The sequence below is a fragment of the Grus americana genome, chromosome 28 (genome assembly GCF_028858705.1).
Source record: "Grus americana isolate bGruAme1 chromosome 28, bGruAme1.mat, whole genome shotgun sequence".
Lineage (NCBI taxonomy): Eukaryota > Metazoa > Chordata > Aves > Gruiformes > Gruidae > Grus > Grus americana.
Window position 1 is genome coordinate 1,526,929 of NC_072879.1, and position 19,693 is coordinate 1,546,621.

Consider the following 19,693-nt stretch of genomic DNA (forward strand, 5'->3'; position numbering starts at 1 on the left):
AGCTACAGTTTTTTTAACCCTGCTACTGCCCTGAAGAAGGCTTGTTGCAACTCCGAAGAATTTTTGGGTTGTGTTTTATTGCTAATAACTTGTCACTTCAAAAGATACACTTTTGGATTTGAATTGAGGAAAATGGGGCATTCTTTTGGATATACAGGGAATAAAAGCAGGTTCTTTCCTGGGAAACAGTGTTAAGAGACCACAACGACCTTTTGATCCATAAACCACACTGCATGTTCACAGTTCACTCTCTCTTCATTGCTCTTAATGAAGTGCCTGGCAATCTGAACCCTTCCATCATCCAGAGCTGGGACAAGCTATCTGCAGAGGAATTTGTGACACAGAGAAGTGTTTCTCTACAGCTTTTAGAGTCCTTGCTGAAATATAAACACTGCGCTTTCCATGACAAGTTAATCCAGATTATTCCAAACTACTCTGTGATGGGAGCTGTGACAATTACTACTTTCTTGTTTCTAAGCTGGAGGTCCACCAGAGATTCACAGAAAGCTGGCTGTCTTGTGCTACTAGGTCACATTTGTGTTGAGAAACTCACAAAAGACTTACAAAAATAGTTGTAGGCAGCCACTCCAATCGGGACACTATGAAGCGATCAGAACTGCAGTGGGAATAATCAGAGTGTCCCAGAAGGAAGCTGCAGCTCTGACATTCAGTGAGACTTCACACAATTATAAGAGAGGCCAGCAAGAGATTTTAATTCAGACTCACTCACCTTCTGCGGGGAAGGAGAGCTTTTAATATAAAATGGGTTGTTTGCCTGTTCTTGTTTCCGGGCTTCTCGACGCTGAAAGCAAAAAAGAGTATTTGTTGTTAGAATGTTTGTTTATAAAGCAAAGAGAGATAAAAGGCAGCAAAGTGCAAAAAGCAATCTCCCTGAATTTCTGGAACAATGCATAACTACTTGCAAAGAGACTACAGCTTGAGTATGACAAATCAGCTTTGAGTTACAAGACATACTAGAATATAACTACAAGTAGTGTTACTAGTATAACTAATACTCCTTAGAACATCCTTTCTTTGTTTTTTAATTCTAGACAAGAGAGAGTAACTTCTGAAGACCAGATTTTGACAGGAATTCAAATATTCCTATCTTCTTGTTTGCAAAGAGAGGAAGAAGTGAAGATTCTTATCAATAAAGTCTTTTCTATGAAAACGAAAAGGTCAGAAGAAAGGTGGTGTCACTACTGAGAACAGTCACTTTACAGTAATTCATAGAACCTGCTAAAGTCCACGAGCAAAGATGCTGCTTCTTTTTCTGCTGCTATAGAGCATACAGAGTAAGAGAAGCACGCCAGTGGAGCAGGTGTGTGAAAAACCAAATAGCTGCAGGCTCAGCGTAAGTGTCCATCCTCTAGACCCTGTACTTTGAAGTGAACTGCACTACACACCACAGTTTACAGGTCAGATTTTTACAGGAGTCCAAAACTCCTAACAAGGGCCAAGTTATAATATCTCGCTTCCATGTGGACATGATAGGCAAGCTAGACTTCTCCAAGAGAACTTTATATAGGTGCATTCCACAATACCTAAAAAAAATAGATGTATTCGAATTACAAGTATATTTTGTTCACATCGAATCATCAGGTTTCCTGAGCTGCAGAGAGCAGAACGGCTCTCTAGCGACATGGAGAATCCACAACAGCTCCAATTGCTCTGGTAGCACTTACAACATTACTACTGAATTATGTAGGGAAAAGCATTTTAACATTCACTCACTCTGGCCAGTTCCTCTTCATCTATTTCTGGCTGTCTATGTCTGGAATGCCTTTGTTCCTCATCATGAAAAATTGTTTTGGGCTTTTCATCTTCAGACTCACTGTCTGATGGAGGTTCATTGATCCAGGCATCAAGGTCCAAGCTGGTAAGAATTGCAGTAAACAAATACTTTGACTCAGTACGCCTGACTATTTCTAATCACATACATCGCTTTACTATTTAAAAGTTTAAAAGCTATGGGAGAGAGAAGGAACCTTACCCTTCCGGAACTGGGACTTTCTTCTGTGCTTTAGGAGCCACAGGGTTCAGCTCACCAGCAAACAGGGCTATTACTTCCTCAGCTACAGGTACTTCTTTTATTTGTAGCTTCTGAATATATTTTATTAGTTGCAAGATGCAAGAAGCCTAAAAACAAATGCAGAAGTAGTTTCAGAACCAACATTAACAAACTGCGCCAAAAAAATCAACAGCAATGAAAGCCAGCGAAAGATAACTGTTCTACTCCATTCGGGGAATTAAGAGAAGCAGCGTAACTGTAGGTTTAGAGCAAAAGTAAAAAATCCATGTTAACCCTCTCTTCCAGCTGTGTCCTTTTTGTGTCCTTATGTGCTTGCATAGTTTTAACTCAAAACAATTTAATTTTAAATTCTTGTAAGCAGTCTTCAGAGGTGATATCAAACTGGAATAAGATCTGGGCTCTGATGTGAAACATCATCACTATTCCCACTCTAGTTCTAGAGCTTCTCTTTCACCGAGCTACACGTAGTACAGAATAAACGCACCACTCCATTGATGACAACAGCTTATATAAAACGTGCACATCCGCAGAAAATTACATTTATGCTCCAATACAAATGAGACTTTGTATGACAAATTCCAAAGTAATTTTGTTCTTACCCTCTCTTGAACTTCTAGATCTGCACTCTGTACAAACTGAGGCAGACGCTCAATCATCAGCTGTGTAATTTCCTGAGCTGCTTCCTTTTCCCCAGATTGCTCTTTCTGCTGTAGGATGGATGCATAGAGCTTCACCATGTTCTGGACATAAACTGCCTGGATGTGGCCTGGTAGAGTTGTAACTTTAGGCCGCAACATTGCTTCTAAAGTTTGGTTTGCTTCCTCGAGGTGTCTGTAAAGACGGAGTGGACAGATGAAAGACAGCAATTGAGAATTTCAGTATTTCATCAGTCTTCATGGAGAAGAATTTCAAAAACCTCAGTTGCAGTACAAAGTGCTGCAGAAAGACAGGACACTAAAAATACAGAATCATTTGCTCTCTGCATATTTTCCCCTTCCAAATTACAGTAGTAACATGGCACAGAAGAATTTGCAGAAGGGGAGGGACGTCTATTTCCACCTTTACAAGTTTAGCATTCTCTCCACTAACTAAGCATTGCACTTTTAAGTATCAACTCCATTGGCAGTCTGTACTTTACCACTCACATCAATGAGGTTGTATTTCCAATCAGTTACTGGACAAAAATAGAATCTAGAAGGCAATGCTTAATATACAGAAAAGAATGCAGATGATAGCACTTGTTTTAATAAATCTCATGCTCTTACTCCAAATTGTCTGTCCATGACTAAATGGAAGAGGCACAAAAAAGTTACTGGTCTATTATGAATGGAAAGCTGAAGTTCTTTCAAAAATGTAATCAAACTGGAAAAGGAGAGTATGTTCTCTTCCTGCTTAATCCACAGTTTTCTTTGCAGAACTTTTTTAATTAGATGAAGATCTAAGCTGTGTCAGCATTCCCTAAAAATATCACACCAACTATGTGAATTTAAACTGGAACCAGCCTTCAGAGTGGCAATTACAAGAAGAAACATCACACCAGATGATAAAAGGAGAATACAGCATCATGGTCTATCCAACTTCCCAAAACAAAAGCTAGGTAAGCATGTGTATAGGCACACACCACCAAGAGACAAAAACATCTGTTTAAACTAAAAGACAGCATTGGCACAAGGACATTGAAAACTGCGCTACTGTGGGTACAGACAAGTTTTGAGCAAGAATAAGATGACTTTTAATCCTCAGAAAGATTAGGTTCTGCAAAAAGCTTTCAACAAGGGCAAAACAGGGAGGAGAGTAAAAAAATAATTCAAACATGTTGATTGTACATTTTCCCTATGATATAAGTGGAGTTAGACCTTAATGATTAAGGAATTCCTTCAATGTCTTAAGATCTTACTGCTTATACCCACAACTCTGCCTTCCTGCATGAGCAGGCAGAACTATGGAGATAAGAGACAAGACCAGATATTCAAAATGAAGTATCCGTTTTGGCTAAAAACAGCTGAGGAGTCTTATGGGGTGAGGGAGCAGGAAAACAGCAATCACTTTGTTAGCTTTAGGGTGCATATTCTGAACCATCCTTCTCTCAAAAGATACTTTTCAGTGACCTGAATCTTTGTGCGAAAGACGACGTTCAAATCATGTCAGGCTTTCCGTTTGCACTTACTCTGAGAACTCCCCACATATCCAAGCAGCAGCATAAAGCACCTCGCAGATCCCATTTCTCTGGGTGTTGCTGGCTATGAGATGAGCGTTGTCCAGAAGCATGGCCATTTGAGAAACTGCAAATTTACGAATAGCTTTAACTCTGATAGCTACATCTAACATCTGAGCCGCTATAAGATGCCCGTGCCGTGTGCCTTCCAACCGGGTCAGCTCCACCAAGATGCTTATGTACCTACAAAAAGAGAAAGGGCCGCGATTTTATCAGCAGACAATCATGCGTTACCATTGCTGATGATCTCAAAGTTGACATGTAAAAACACTGACCATTCAAAGTTTGTGATATACTGATAATTGGACTGACTACAAATATCTATGATTTTGGTCAGCAGCTCATCCCGGTATGTCGTCCCTTCTGCTTTATCCACGTGAATCATCAGTTTCTTCACTATCTCCATCAAGTTCTTCTTCGATACCTGTTAAAGAATTATTGAAGGGTTGAACCAAAACTAAGCCATTTCCCATACTGTCAAGTCCTCCTAATTCCATTAAAGCAGCTCCTAGCTCTTTGACGGGCCTGTGTCATGTGTCAACAAGAAATCAGAACCACCTCTCTAGGTTCTTTTCAATATTGTTATTAAAGCAGAGCCAGCACAAGTATACAAGACCATGCTGTGGGAGAGCTGAGAATAAGAATTACTAGCAGCAATGCAGAAATCCAAGAGAAAATGAATCTTCTAATTCTGCCAGGTGGCAAATTTGATAGTTGAAAACATTTTTGTTTCTAAACTAAACAAATTTAAGAGTCATTAACATCCAGCAGAAATCTAGCATTTCAAAACATAGCTGTATTAACTTACTCTGGAAACTTATCTAAATAAAGCCACCAAAATATTCAGTAAATATCACCAGTTGAACAAAAGTAGACTCTTTCTCCTAGTTATTTTTTGACTAAAAACAGAACAAGCAGAATTTAACCTCCAGAACTAAGAACAAACTCCAATTCTCTTTGCAACAACATTAAAACCACTGTCCTATTACTCTCATCTCATGAGTACCACCAGATAAAAGGTATGCCTTCTTACTTTTCACTTTGTCTTCTGAAATAGGAAATGATGAGACATATCTATCATCATCCCTTTATGTAGGTGTGGAGTGGGCACAGACTCTTGAGTGAAAGGCACTTTATTACCTAAATCACAACTACAGCTCTTTTGGAGATCAAACGTTGTCACCACAAGACTGACACACTTTATCAACCACCCTGTGTGGCTGCGGAACGCATGATGCACAAACCCGTGGCACACAGGAGAGCAAACAGCAACAGGGACTGAACCTAGTACAGCACAGACCTATCCCAATAATGCCTACACAAATGACAGAAGGAGCAGCTCAGGCTTAGGCATTACAAAAGCAGCCTTCTGGGTGACTTCCACAGTGTCTGAACTCAGAAACTCCTTCCAGTCTGAATCAAAGTTTTTAAAGCCCTCTAACGCTGTGCCAGATCTTTTGTTTGTTGTAAGTGCCAAAAAAGATACAGGAGTTATCACAAGACTACTGGGAAGAGGGGAAGAGAAAGTTGCATTTTTTTCTTAAACATCAAGGGTCACGGGGGCTGGAGAGGAAATACATGTAGAAACATACCATGCCATATAGAAGATCTAAAGCTCTGAGTCGGATAGACTCATCTTTGTCATCCAAACATTGGAGAATGAGATCCTTGTGAGATTGGACTGATTTAGGATGTGTTTTCAGGATTTTGGACATAGCTAACAGTCCCAGGTATTTCACTGTGAAAGACAAAATAAAACTTCTTTCCAAATATAGAAACACTGTTTTGTGTTGAGCATGAAACCTTAATTCTGAGTGCTTCTACTGAAACCAACTTTAATACACTTGAATAAAAATCTATGATGAGGAAAAGCATTTTTGTGAAACAGTGCACCACAGATTACTGTCTTTAATTTCATAATCCTATACGCAGACACATTCATTACGTATAAAATCTTCATCGCAGTCTTCCTACACCTCAAGTTTTATCATTGATTTAAAACTATGCATTTAACATATAGAAACTATGGGGTTTGAGAACAGGCATCCTAGGATGAACACAGCTTTAAAAGCACTAAAGATTGGTGTATGAAGTAGGAGCTCTGTTCTCAATGGGAAAAAAGTCAGAAGGCAGGAAAAAGGTTTCCACAAAAAAGGACTTCCCAGTGTTCTTTGTAGTCACTGAAATAAATAAGCATTCTTGCATTTTACTATTATTCTTACACTGCCAAGTGCCCCTCACTATTTCCCAAGCTGCAAGTTTATAAAAAGGGAAAACCCAGAGCATGGAAAGAGAACTGGTTTAGATTTACAAGACCACAAACAGCAGTAATAATTAATCTCATTTGTTTTAGAAAAGCTCATTATAAAAAAAAGTCTTCACTATCAAAAAATATTTCCACATTAAAAATCCCAGCAAACATTTACAACATACCAGGCACTACAATACAGAACAAGCTGTTTGGAGAAACAGCTCGTTGCTCTAAGACTGTTGCAATTTCTCCCCAGTGCTCGGTTGCTAAAAGCTTCCATGAAGACAAGCAACATACTTACAGTTCTGGTCAGAATCTTCTATCAATATCCTTAACTTCTGAACACAAAGCTGGAAAAAAGACCACGTCATGCTTATTACAAGCCTGAAAAGTCTTAATTAAAATCACTCTTCATAAAGTTTACTCAATGCACAACGAAGCATTCCGATCGTGACCTGGGGCCTCTAGCTAAGATGGTTGTTGCATTAACAGGTTTCAAAACAAAAAGAACCCCTGTATGATTGTATTGATAGGAGGCAGCTGAATAAGAGAGTTAGGAAAACTCTAACTGAGGGGAATCTGCATTTTAGAGCAAAGGAAATAAGAGAATTCGTATAGCAAATCCTTCAGTTTAGCATTCCCCCTGAGTGAGAGCACTTCAGGGAGCTACTGCTTTAACTTTTGGCAAAGGAACACAATCCAATTTCTCCACGGCACTTGGCATTGCACATTACAGCAGAACAAAATCGCCCCCACCGGAGCCCCGCGCTGTACCTGGATGCTAGCGCTGTGATTAGGCATCCCAGAGGACAGGGAGATCAGAACTGAAATACAGAAGCACAAAGTTCCCTTAGTATTTCTGTGCTCTGAATGAATGCAACAACACAACACCTAAAGGTCAACAGCTAGCTCAGCTCACAAGGGAAAACATCAGTTTATGTTTGTTTGTTTGGACTTTTGGGAGGTCTGGGGGAAGAGAGAGGGTTGTTACACAAACTGTAGTTTCAATGTACCTTAAGAGTAATAACAGCAGGGCAGGAAAAAAGCATAAAGGTAGGAACTACTGGAACAGCCAGATCAAAGCTGCTTTTCATTACACTTTGCTCTCATTAAGGTTTACCTTACTGATATCGTGTCGCAGTCATCAGCTACTGACAGCTGAATTTTTAAGTGTGAACTTCCTTAATGCAGCAAGCTGCAGGAATGGATCCTAGAGTTTAATATAATTACATTGGAGCTTTAATCAAGCCAGCAAGAGACTCGAGGCAAAAATCAGGTCCCATTGTTGATTATCTTGTTAACTGCTGCTGTCATATGGCACATCCATGCCAACACCAACTCTTACTGAGCATGTCACACACGCTGACCTTAGTGACTACAAGTATAGTGGCATTTTGCTCTCCATAATCCTGCAGAGCTTCACTTCAGAGAAGACGTGTTGGATGCTATCATTTTGGGTCATGCAAAGAGATGGCACGTGCAAGGTGCTGCTCTAACGCAGGCATCAGCTTCCCATCTCATTTTCTGAATTTGAGTTTTACATTACAGTCCCCAAAATGTCCTGGGTGTGTGAATCTCCCTTTGACACACAGAGTTATCCTATGGTATCCCAGGGAAGCACGCTCTCATCCACAACAGAATTAACCTCTGTGTTATTCTTTCCCCCCGTCATAATGTCATCTCGCATTTCCCTGAAGGAACGAACGAACACAAACTGAGTGACAGATCACCCTTGCCTCTTTGAACTGACCCAGTACAGCACCTTCCTGCATCGTTGTCCAAACTACCCAAAAGAGACAGTCTTATGGCCAAACCATGGATGTCAATAACCCTCTACTTCCGCACTATGACAGAAGAGTGCCAAGTCTGAGCTGGAATACTGCGTTATCCCTTTTTGCCTTTGTTTCTCTCTCCATGCCCGTTATGGAGTTCACATCCCTTCCCCAGAGACTGAAACTGTAAATCAGTAATTCCAATGACCTCCTTTAAGGAACTACACCAAGTTTTTAAGCTGCGAAACCGTAGAATTAAAAAATAAGTCTGCTCCTTCATCAAGTAAGTAAACTTTGTTAAAGTTTCCATGAGGCATCAGTCATTTTCATTTTATTGCTGCTGGTATACTTGACAGTTCTGGCAACATATAAATAGTCACTCATCGTTTGTACTTTGTTTCAGCCTTTAGCAAATAGGACATAGCTGTAGTAACTTAGCATCATTGACTGACAACAAAGGATTTCAGTTACAGTTACACAGTGACACAAATCTAAGTTTGCCAGGCGACTTATTTCAGTTATAAAATACATTAAGTTAAAAAAAGGTTTACAGATGGTGATAATTGATGACGAAGTCCATCATGTTCTTTTCTAGGTTACAAATTCCAGTTCTCACCTGCTATTACTGTGTTCACACATTCATATAGGAGAGACATGGCTGAGGTGCTGAAACAGAAATCAAGTATTTTAAATAAGGAATAAAACCAGCACAATTTGAAGTGTTGTCAGCAATATTCTGGAGCTAGTTAACACCTTTAATTACACAAGAAATTGTCAGTATTCTGTTCCACATATCTTCAAACTAGATGAAATGATTCTCACTTAAAAAAAAAAGGGGGGGGGAGAGTGAGGGTTACTGAATGTTAAACAAAAATCTTCTCTGAGAAGCAGCACTGTAACAAGAGATGAGGAAGGAAGCAGTTACTCAAAACCTCAGTACCAGTTACAGAGCACTGAAGCAATCTTGTCCAAGGATCAAATCAAATCCACTGCCCAAGGTCAAAAACTCACAGTAAGGCAGGAAGGTGGAGAACCTCAAGTCTCTCTCTTCAAGGTGAACGAGTCATGCACAAACAGCAGACTCTTCTGGCACGCAGGTACACACTTACTCTTGCTTATAAGTGAGCAACGTATTTCAAATGTCTGATTTCCCCCAAACTTACATTTAAGACAACTTTTGCCAGTTGAACACGCACAGAGTGCAATTCTGAGGATTTAAGGTACTTACAAATCCTGATCTACACAAGAGGGAAACACAGCAAACCTCACAAGTAACAAAGAAGCAGACTCCAGAAGCAAGGTCTGCAAAGGTAATGAGCAAACAGCTCTGGAGGCAGCAGTCAGAAGCGACACCGTGAAGGTCACTCGGCACACCACATACGTGACTCCAGGACGCTCAGAATGAGACAGTCATTTTCGCTCCCCATCCATTCTGCGGTGGATGGCAGGGTGGTTTGCTTTACGCTTAAGTGATACGAGATCCAAAATGACTGAATGGAGACCAAACCGAACAGGATTACGTCCTCACAGATAATGAAATGACTAAGGTGGGAGTTGGGGAGAGGAGGTAGAGGCAGGATTGAAGACATACCGTCCTGCTTCCTGCTTTTTCTGGCAAAGTACTGTTTCTGGTGAATTTGTATGTGTTTGTCACTGCTGTAAAAACCCTCTTTAGGTATTTGGGTGCAACGCTGCTGGCTAGTCTGCTCTGAACCAGCTTTAAAGGCATACTAGGAGGGTGGACTAGTAGGTTTGACTGCTCTCATGGCTACATAGATATCCATTTAAAAATAAATTTAAAATTTGCCCATTCCCATCTATCTTCTTGCTCTGCCACATGAAGAGAAACAAACCTTTTAATTTAACAACTCATGCATATGACACCCTTCCTTTTCATAACTGGGAAAGTACACGTATTCCCTCCAAGACATCTACTTTCCGATTTCAGTTCAGAATTAGATCCAAAACAACACTACAAACCAGCTGTAACAAGGAACAAGGAAATATCTTCAAATTTATCTGATCTATATTTAGGACATATATGAAAGGAATCTCTTCCAAAACATGTCTGGGCTGACAAAGGCATGAGAAAGAACTTTAATATACTCCTTGTCACACTGCTTTGGCGGGTAAGGCACTTCCAAAAAAGTCAAGAGCCAAATGTGCGTAGGTGAACAGAATAGGCACATATACAGCTGAGTGTTTTTAAAACCAGAGTTTTTATATATTCTCCACAGTCATCTCTGGCTTAAAGTGAAGTGAAAGGAAAGCAAATTGCTCCAATTTTCATGCACACGTTGGAGAAATTAATGCTGACAGTCAGACACCCAAAGACTTTCCTTTAAGGTTTTATCTCGCTCAGGTTTTTCAGAAATAGTCCTGATGTGATTATCTTTTGATATGTGAAGCCAATATATCAAGACTCAAGAAAAAGTTCAGAAACACATCCGCAGACCTAGCTACTGACCTACCCAACAGGCACTTCACCGATCCTGAATGACCAAAGCAACATTTGTCATACGTACCTGTGGATGAGGTTGGTCAGAGGCTCAATCAATTTCTTTCCCAGTCTAGGTTCTAATGGAGTAAGAGCACCAAACTATTAAAAAGAGAAGTGCACACAAGAAAGTGATTTAATAGCTGCTTTTAAACAATACAAAAACATGATTTAAATTGCAGCATATTATATTTAAACCAAGCTATATTAAAACATTTTTCCCTCTTTGGTTATGCTCATGAACATTAGAAGATATTCCTGGTTTCTTTTTATTTGGATGTAATGGTAACTATATGTCCAAGAACTCTATTTTCACACCCAAGATAATTTAATGAGAACCCCAACCCTGTAAACATAGATCCAGAATACTTGCCAGTTTTATAATTTTAATGAGAACCCAATTATTGGTTGACGACGTCATCAACTTGAAGAAGAGTGGAGCAAGGGAAAGGTAGTTTTTGGGATTGCGTCGAGCCAGCTCACAAATAACATTTACTGCAGCAGACTGCACACCTGGGAAAAAGAAGTGGGAAAAGCAGAAATCTCATCAATGCCTTAATTGTAATTGAAGTTTCTGGTGCAGAACCTCCAGAACAAAAGCAGCTAAAGATTCAGGCTTGTGTGTCCAAGAGGAATGGTTCAGCCTCATTACCAACAGCAAAATAGTGAACTAAACACAAGAACGTAAAAACAAACCGAGAAAGGATTTTATTTAATTTTGGCTATATCAGCAAGCTGGTTATCTGCTTTGGATCCAGTATTAGAAAGAAGAGGATGCTGCCAGCTTCCTTCCTCCTTTACTGTGGATAGCTTGTTTGTGGGACACAGACAACACAACAATCAATAATCCTACCCACCATAAAGTTTCAAAACACTCTTGTTTCTTTAAAACAACAAAAAAATAATGAATCTTTAAGCAATCTGACAAGACAAGTTCATTCCTTTCTAATTGCTCAGCCTCTAAATGGATTGTTCTCAATTTGGAATCTTTCAGTCCAGATAGTCTAGGTTTTGTAGTAGAGTAGTCCTCTTTCCATAAAGCATAATAAGTAATTTTCTCCCCTCTGTTTGCAGGTGAGGGGGGTGTGTGTGTGTTTTGCTTTCTTTAGAAAGATTGTTCCTGGAAGATGAATCTTACATGCCTGCACCAAATTAGTCCAGTACATGCAACTAAATTTCTCCCTCTAAACACACAAATCAACTGGAGATCACAGAACTGCATCACACACAGAATTCTTGAAACAAGCGTACGGCATTTTGGTGCAGTGAGGGAAGATCAGCACCTTCTGGGAAAGCTGAGTAGAAGTGGGAATACCATACAGAGTAATTGCAAGCTTCCTCTGCTGCAACTGAATTGCACTGACACAGTACTGAAGGGCCCAAACAGCAGTCTGGACTCAAACTTTAAATTTAAAAAATAGAAGTGGGGGGAGGAAATATACCAAGCGATGTGAAATTATTTTAAGTACATCTATTGCAAGCCAATAGTTGCAGCTTTGTAAAAAGAGAGCACAGGAAACAACAAAAACCCAAACCCTGAAATCAACTGAAATATTTTCAATAGTCAAGTTAAGCAAGCAACCAACCAGGAATGATTAAGTAGCTTTGTCCCATTAAGGTTTAATCCACTGATATAGTTTCAGTAGCTTTGGGTTTGAAGTAAGAACTGGACACTTTACAGAATGTATTTTTAATATGGCAACATCTGTCAAAACTCTCATATGCTCATCTACCTATTAAACAGGCAAATCAGTACCCAAAAGATGATTACAGCATTTTTCATGTATTCTTGCCTCCACAAGCTCTAAAAGCATGTATACCTAGATGTTTTGGAGCAGAAGTAATCTACTAAAATTCACTCACCAGGATCTGGATCTTCAAGTTTCTCTTTAAGGCGAGGAAATGCGGGACGGAGGGACTCTGGGTATTTCAAAAAAACTTTGTACATGATTAACACTGCCTTCTTCCTGATGTAAGGCTTTGTATGAGACATCTGTTAAGGAAACAACTGCAATCAGGCTCTCAGCACATTTGTGTTTCCAGAATTATTCTCAAGGTCCTTATGCCCACACCACCGTCTCAAAACTTCTTTCTGGGAGACTCAACTACTTTTGAAAAACTCAGCTTTAAGGGGAGAGCAAAATACTGTCACTTATCACCAGAACTAACAGAAATATTCAATGTAATCCTCTTGAGCTAACTAAGGTCCCCCAAAACCCCACAAGAACAAAGGATCAGTTTTCACATGTAACAGTTCTAAATTTAACAGATATTTACCAGATTTGAACAATTTAACATTCTTTAATTACAGGGAAAAGTTATTTCAATCTTATCAACTCACCAGTGTCATGATGTCATTTGCCAAGTCCCTGGCAAGATCTGGAGTAACAAAACAGGACAAGCCAGTCAGTGCAACTCCAGTATCATACTGGTTAGGGCTACTCAGATCCTAAAAAAGGAAAAACAGGCTCAAAAATTTAAAATCACACAGAATGTTGAGAAACAATTTTCTCAGACCAGTTTCATTCACCCCACGCATATGAAGCAAAGCTCCTACTTCATGGGAATATTTATATCAACTATTAACAGGAACATCCTCCAACACCTGCTAAAATACCACTAACCTGGGGTTTAATAATGGGCATGAAGAATCGCAATTAAACAATAGATGGATGACTGCAACATAAAAACAATTAGAGATATCGTACCTTGGTGGTATTTTAGGAATGACAAATTATTTTTAAAAACTCATGACGTGATCAGAAACATGTGTAAAGTCCTAAAAATCCGGTATTAAATACTAACGCTGCTAAGTCAAAGCCTAAGTGTCATCAACTTCACTAGGAACAGGCACTCCTGTCAAGTGCTTAACAGTGTCCTAGCTTAATCTTTCAGAGAAATGAGATTACTTTCCTTCCAAGCTGCTGGCAGCACCATAACTTTCAGTCCATAAAGACATGACAAGCTAGGGTGTAGAATACATTTTATCGGTCAAGTTTCCTTGGACTTATTTGCAACCAGTGTCCTACATAGTCTTTCAGGTATTTCTAAGCTTCAGACTCTGAATATTAATATTCCTATCTAAGTATGTTCAAGTATAGATTACAAAACCAGACCTCACTGAATACAGAGCATCACAGGATCACTCCTTAACTGCAGTTATTAGGAAACAAAAATATGAAGTGAACTGCACAGAGCATTCCCACATGAACTACCAGAATTAACTGTCCAGATTCACGTGTACACGGAGGCTGCTTTAGGAGAGCTAAACATAGTCAGTCCTTCAGGGTTCTGTGTTATTTGCATCTTGTTTTAAAACCTTTTGCAGGTGGTAGGAAATTGGATTCTCTAAGAATAGTGAAATCTACTTCTTCAGGAGCAACAAAACTGCAGTTCATTTTGGCTTTAATGTATTTTGAGAACTGATAACCCCTTAAAACACAAAGTTGCTAGATCAATGAAACATGAAAAGGCATAAAGATGCTTTTAAGTAAAAACTCAGGCACAAAAAGGAAGGAGTAGCCTAGTGACTGAAATTCAAGGTCTTCATAATAAAAAAATGGATGGACATTATTAAAAATATACACTTGTTAGAGCAGAACAGTTTTAAAGGGAAAAGCACTAGTTCTTAAGGGAAGACACTGGATAACATCCCACTGTCTTTAAGTAAAAAGACATTTTAGCTACTTAGATGGCAAAAACGCAGGCACATCTCGTACTGGATCAGTTCAGATGTAAAGCAGTGTTACTCTGAAAAGTTAAACTTAAGAGCTTTGAAAAAGTATCTGTAATCTGAAGAACAGAAAAATAATGCTGCAGCCCAATAGCTCTGAAAAAATTTAAGTGATAAAGCTCTATGAAAATGAACGCAACACACTTTGGTACATTAATACAGAACACAACTTTACATACACTGTTCACCATTTTTACATGCAATTATTGTACCAAAGAAGTCCAAAGCCTGATCTGTTATTACCAGAAGAAAATGGGCCCTCACCAATAGAAATTTTGTGAAGCCAGGTGACTCTTCATTTTACTTCAGGAATGGGGACATTTTTCTTACCCATCACATTAAGTGCTGCCTAAGAGACTAGTAATATTAACAAAGGTGGTTGTTGGCACCATTCACAGTGTTGAATAAACACAGACAGCTGGTATGAGACAGCACGAGGGAAGCCTACAGATAGGTTCTAAGTATTTCATTAATCCTTCAGCTTGTGGGATGAGAGTAGACTGTAAACCAAGTAGATAGAATTCTACTTAAACATCTTTATAATCCTAAGAGAGAAATACTTTGTACAGATTTGAACGTACAAGTAGGGAGACAGTGCAAGAAAAAATGAAGAACTGGAGTAAAAAGTTTACCTTTCGGATCTGATTAGTAGTCAACATAATTACATCAGTCCCTTCATGAAAGCACTGAGAGGCAGCTAGGTAACCGATTCGCTGTAAAAGGGTAAGGAGAAAAAAAAAAGTTAAGTAAGTTTAGACAATGTTTAGATAAACAACAACTGGTAGCTTCAGAAGCAATATTAAAAAGATGAACAATTAGGCAGGAGGTTTGCATAACAGAGGCGGCATGATAGGGTTCTCTAGAAAAGGGGGTTTATATCAAGAAAGAATAATCTCAGACAAGTAACATCTCTAGTGATAATACATCTATCTTAAGGATAATAAAACTAGCTTCACCCTCCCTAATTTGTTAGAACATACAGGTTCAACGAGCACGAAGATGTAGACATAAGGTAGGATTGTCAGTAGAAGAAATGGAGAATATTACATTTATTTTGTCTGTGCTGACTCCTGACTTTCAGGTACTAAAGTCCAATTTGGAAACTATTCCTTATGAAGTAACATTCCACCTGTTTGATGAAACAGATCTGTACCACAGCAGAGCATGAACAAAACCTTTCAGGAAAAATTATAAAGCTGTTACAAATAAAATATGCTTGCTACTAGGAATCTTAGGTGGTCTTCACATAAAAATACTCTGCTTTTTCACAAAAGATATCTGACTGCTATTGTCAAACATCTGGTAGAAAAAGCCTACTACTAACAGGCCAAGTAGTATCCATTTACTAGAAACAAATACAGCCTACTTCTTTCCATATTGAAGTAAACAAATCAAAAGATGATGCATCAATACATTCATTAAATACAGTAATGAAGCAGCTTGGCTAATACAGTTGTAGTTACACAGAGAACTCACTTTGAATGTAAACTTCGATGCGCTCATGACTTCAATAATATTGAAAGCAGCCCAACTGATGTCATAGCCCAGCATCTGTAACTGTGAGCAGAGAAGCCAAGATAAACTTCTGAAATAAGAGACTCAAGAAAATAGGTCAAGATACGTCAGAAAGTTGAGGATGGAACAAAAGTCCAAAAATAATACTATAAGACATCTTAAGTTTATGAGTAACACTACATTCTACGCCACTCGCAGTAAGTGGAAGTAGTCCCGAAGTGCCACGAAAAGCAAGTTTTGAATAGGTTGCATTAACGCCAGGTACTACATATGCAGTTATATAAGCATCATTGTGAAGGGGTTTTTTCCCTGGATTTTTTTTTTTAAATAAAAACCAGAACAGAACCACAAAAATCATTCTTTAACAGTATTTCCCTCCTCTCCTTCTCGACAAAGGACTGTGCAAAGAGAAACAAACACCAGTTTCAAGTGCTCATGCAACTGTGTGATAAGAAACAATCCAGCTGAAAACAACTTTTTAAATTGGATTAGTTTTAAATCAGATTAACTTCCTGACCAGTCTCGATAAAAAAGAATTGTACCAATATTAGTGCAAACACAATGAACAGTGTGGGAATATGCAGCCTCTGACATCAGACACACGTGGGAGGATTTTCACCTGCAGCTTGCACTTCCGACAGTCTAAGGAACTGCAGTCTAAGAAAAGCAGGCATTCAGACCAAAGACTGACTCCTAGTCAGCAAGAAAGAACAAAATAAAGATGTGATTATCCATTGTACTGCAGCAAGGCACTTACATATGTCAATTTGCAGACTGCGTTTGCTTTCACTGCAATGTTATCCTGCTTTAGCTCCTGCTTGATCTCATCGATGCACTGGGAGATGTATTTTGCCTGAGGAAAAACAAACAAAAATTTGTGCGCATTTACCCATTTTGTAGATATCCAGCACGTTAGGGGGCAGAAGCAGCAGAACTCATCATTTGCAAGCACCAAGTCTCTCACACACACAATTTAGGTAAGCACTTAAATTCTGACAAAACTACTCATTAACAAGAAACGTCACAACTCTATTACAAAACTGAAAGTCGACAGAGATGTTTCTTCAGTGGTTTCCCTTTTCCCCATCTCCCTCGCAATTATACTGTTCAGTCCAGAGATCTAGTTTCAAAGACTTGCGAAAAAAGGTGTTTAATGGAGATTGTGTCCCTAGGGGTCTGAACAAAACCTGAGTTCCACCATTCCTATAACATGCACTAGGCACTCACCTCAATGGGAAGTCAGAGATCACCCATTCATTACGTGTCTAGAAAAAAAACTGTGTCAAACACTATTAATAGCCCACGAAGTTAAGGTGACTGAGAAAAATACGAGTTACTCTACTTTTGGGCACGCTGTGCATGGCTGGCACTGCAGATGTGCACCTCCCACGGGACGCAGGTACTCTTGGCTGTCACCCTCGTCATCCACCCCAACCATGGCAAGGACACCCCCTCCGTGGTTCACAACTTAGATGAGCCATTTTGCCATTTACACATTTAATAAGCAATAGTTATTTGTATGAATTTCTCAGTAATTCAGAGCACCAAATGTCAAAATGTTTACATTTAAATATTGGTCCTTCATCTCTTTCCAAACAATCACGGCTGTGCTTGTGGGAGGGATGTGGCAAATGCATGATTTAAAAATATCTGTACAGATTTTACTTTAGAAGTAGGCTTAGCTCAGTCAGAGACTCGTTTGGTTCACAATTAATTATGATTTAAGTACTGAAGGTATCTGCTACAGAAATCATGAAAATTTAAAAGCAGAGAAATAATCTCTCCTTAGAAAGCCACGCGTGCACCAGGGCATTTCACATTCAATATAAATAAATCAACTGCCAGAGGAACCAGGTCAGAAATGCATTACCTAGTTCCAAAGTAAAATCCTGCCTGAATACCATTACCTTCCACCAAAAAGATATTTTCAACATAGAAGTCTACTGACCTGCCTTTAATTAACATTTCTCCCCTCTACACTAAATTTTGTGTATTATCTGAACCATTCATTGGTCTTTTGCAATGTCCTAGAGCGATACTCATGCTTCAAGTCATAAAAGTTTGCTGCTAGAAGCAGAGTATGTTATTTTTAATAACTAGCAGGTGACAATAAAAAGAAATTGTACAAAGTCTGTAGTGCAAAGGAACACTGCAATGATCCAGGTGAGGAAAGGTAGCAACCGAATTTTAATGCAGGGATTTCATACTCCAAGCAGCAGTCATGCAACGACACTTTACACTGCTATCATTTAGAGTCTAGCGATACCAGAATTAGCATCCACCATCAGGGTCCGTGGTGAATACACGTAATTCAGAGGAGGAGCAGCTTCACTGGTTTAACAGCTTCTATAGAAGCAGAATAATTTATCTGGCTTTTCTCTCAAGCCTCACACAGAGGGATAAAAGCCAGCTCCTCCATGGCACGGGTCAGCTCAGGTGGAACCACATTTCTTATTTTGAGACATTTACTGAAAGCCTTCATTGACCTTCATGGAGTTCCCATCTGACCCATTCCTGCAGCCTGCTGAAGTCCCTCAACAGCAGCCCTGTGCTCCAGCATCATGTAACCCAGAAGGTCTGGTGGAAAAAAAGCTGGCAAGTAAGTTTACTTGATGAAATTTAAGATATTCCTAAATACCTGTATTTGGGGTAGAAACACTATCTTTGCAAGGGGAATTTTCATGTTAAGGGAGGGCATGCTAAACACCAAACAACTCTTTCCTCTGCAGAGGTACTCATCTGTCCTCTTGGATATGGGCGAGTGGATCACATTTGCCAAAACTGAAGATGGCATTGCCCCAAACGCTTAACGTATAGTCCAGGTGACTTCTCCTCAGAAGCAGAAGATTTGGGATTCTAAACCACTCAACTGAGAGTGATTCAGGTCCAGACAACTCCCATGGGAAGTTTAAACTCTTCAGTATAAACTAAAAAACTTCTGATAGTAGAAAATAAATACTTTATCAGAGATGCTGACAGAATGACTTACACAACATGCCAGTGATCTACAAACACATTGTACCTAGCCTTGAATATTTTATGCACACCTAAGAGCACGCTGGAACAGTGTCACAGAATCCTTTATGTGTGTATCTCATTGCCACACCTTGGCCAGCAAGGTCAGCACTGGTTCTCAGCGCAGAGGACTAACACACAGGTTCTCGGCCTTTACGTCCATAACCAGAAAACATTATTGTCATTTCCCACAGCATTTATCCCCAAACCATTTAAACACTAGCTTAAGCCTCCTGGCAACCTCTTGGGAGTTAAACACAAACCACTGTGTGACCAGGAGGGGGAAAAAAAAAGAAAATAGAGAACAGAGAAGTTCAATAACATACAGCCCGGCACAGCCAAATACAGGCTCCCAAGTCACCAGCCACACTCAATGGGCCCAGCAGCCTGCGGGCAAACCCCTGCCAACCAGTTAGCCTAACATAACGAGCGACTTTTGGAAAAGCATATTACAGAACTCAGAACCAGATCTGAAACTAAAATAAGTGATTTAAGAGCAGAGAGAAGTCCTTCCAAAATAGCTGTACTTCAAATCCTAACAGACTCCAAGGAATGAAAGACTCTCTATTTATAGAAAGCTTTAAAGGATCAGCAGGTATTAACTTTTTGTTAATCTCTGTGGAATAGCACTGTCATGAATGAGCAATATGAAGAAAACAGATC

At 39.4% G+C, this 19,693-nt stretch overlaps 1 protein-coding gene across 2 annotated transcripts in view; it reads right to left on the reverse strand.

Moving 5' to 3' along the window:
- The window catches only part of AP3D1 (adaptor related protein complex 3 subunit delta 1), a 44,374-nt gene that overhangs the window by 13,148 nt on the left and 11,533 nt on the right, over window positions 1–19,693 (reverse strand). Inside the window, exons 2-18 of one of the 2 annotated variants that reach the window (XM_054805304.1) lie at window positions 16,773–16,868; window positions 15,977–16,057; window positions 15,133–15,213; window positions 13,109–13,216; window positions 12,631–12,760; window positions 11,141–11,280; window positions 10,796–10,869; window positions 8,887–8,936; window positions 7,273–7,322; window positions 6,800–6,848; window positions 5,840–5,985; window positions 4,523–4,671; window positions 4,200–4,430; window positions 2,632–2,863; window positions 1,994–2,139; window positions 1,735–1,876; window positions 731–802 (exon numbers count right to left, since the gene is read on the reverse strand). In XM_054805304.1, coding sequence (XP_054661279.1) covers window positions 731–802; window positions 1,735–1,876; window positions 1,994–2,139; window positions 2,632–2,863; window positions 4,200–4,430; window positions 4,523–4,671; window positions 5,840–5,985; window positions 6,800–6,848; window positions 7,273–7,322; window positions 8,887–8,936; window positions 10,796–10,869; window positions 11,141–11,280; window positions 12,631–12,760; window positions 13,109–13,216; window positions 15,133–15,213; window positions 15,977–16,057; window positions 16,773–16,868 — 1,977 coding nt within the window. Of the gene's footprint in view, window positions 1–730; window positions 803–1,734; window positions 1,877–1,993; window positions 2,140–2,631; window positions 2,864–4,199; window positions 4,431–4,522; window positions 4,672–5,839; window positions 5,986–6,799; window positions 6,849–7,272; window positions 7,323–8,886; window positions 8,937–10,795; window positions 10,870–11,140; window positions 11,281–12,630; window positions 12,761–13,108; window positions 13,217–15,132; window positions 15,214–15,976; window positions 16,058–16,772; window positions 16,869–19,693 lie in introns of those variants that run through there. The other variant, XM_054805305.1, reaches the window with a different exon arrangement.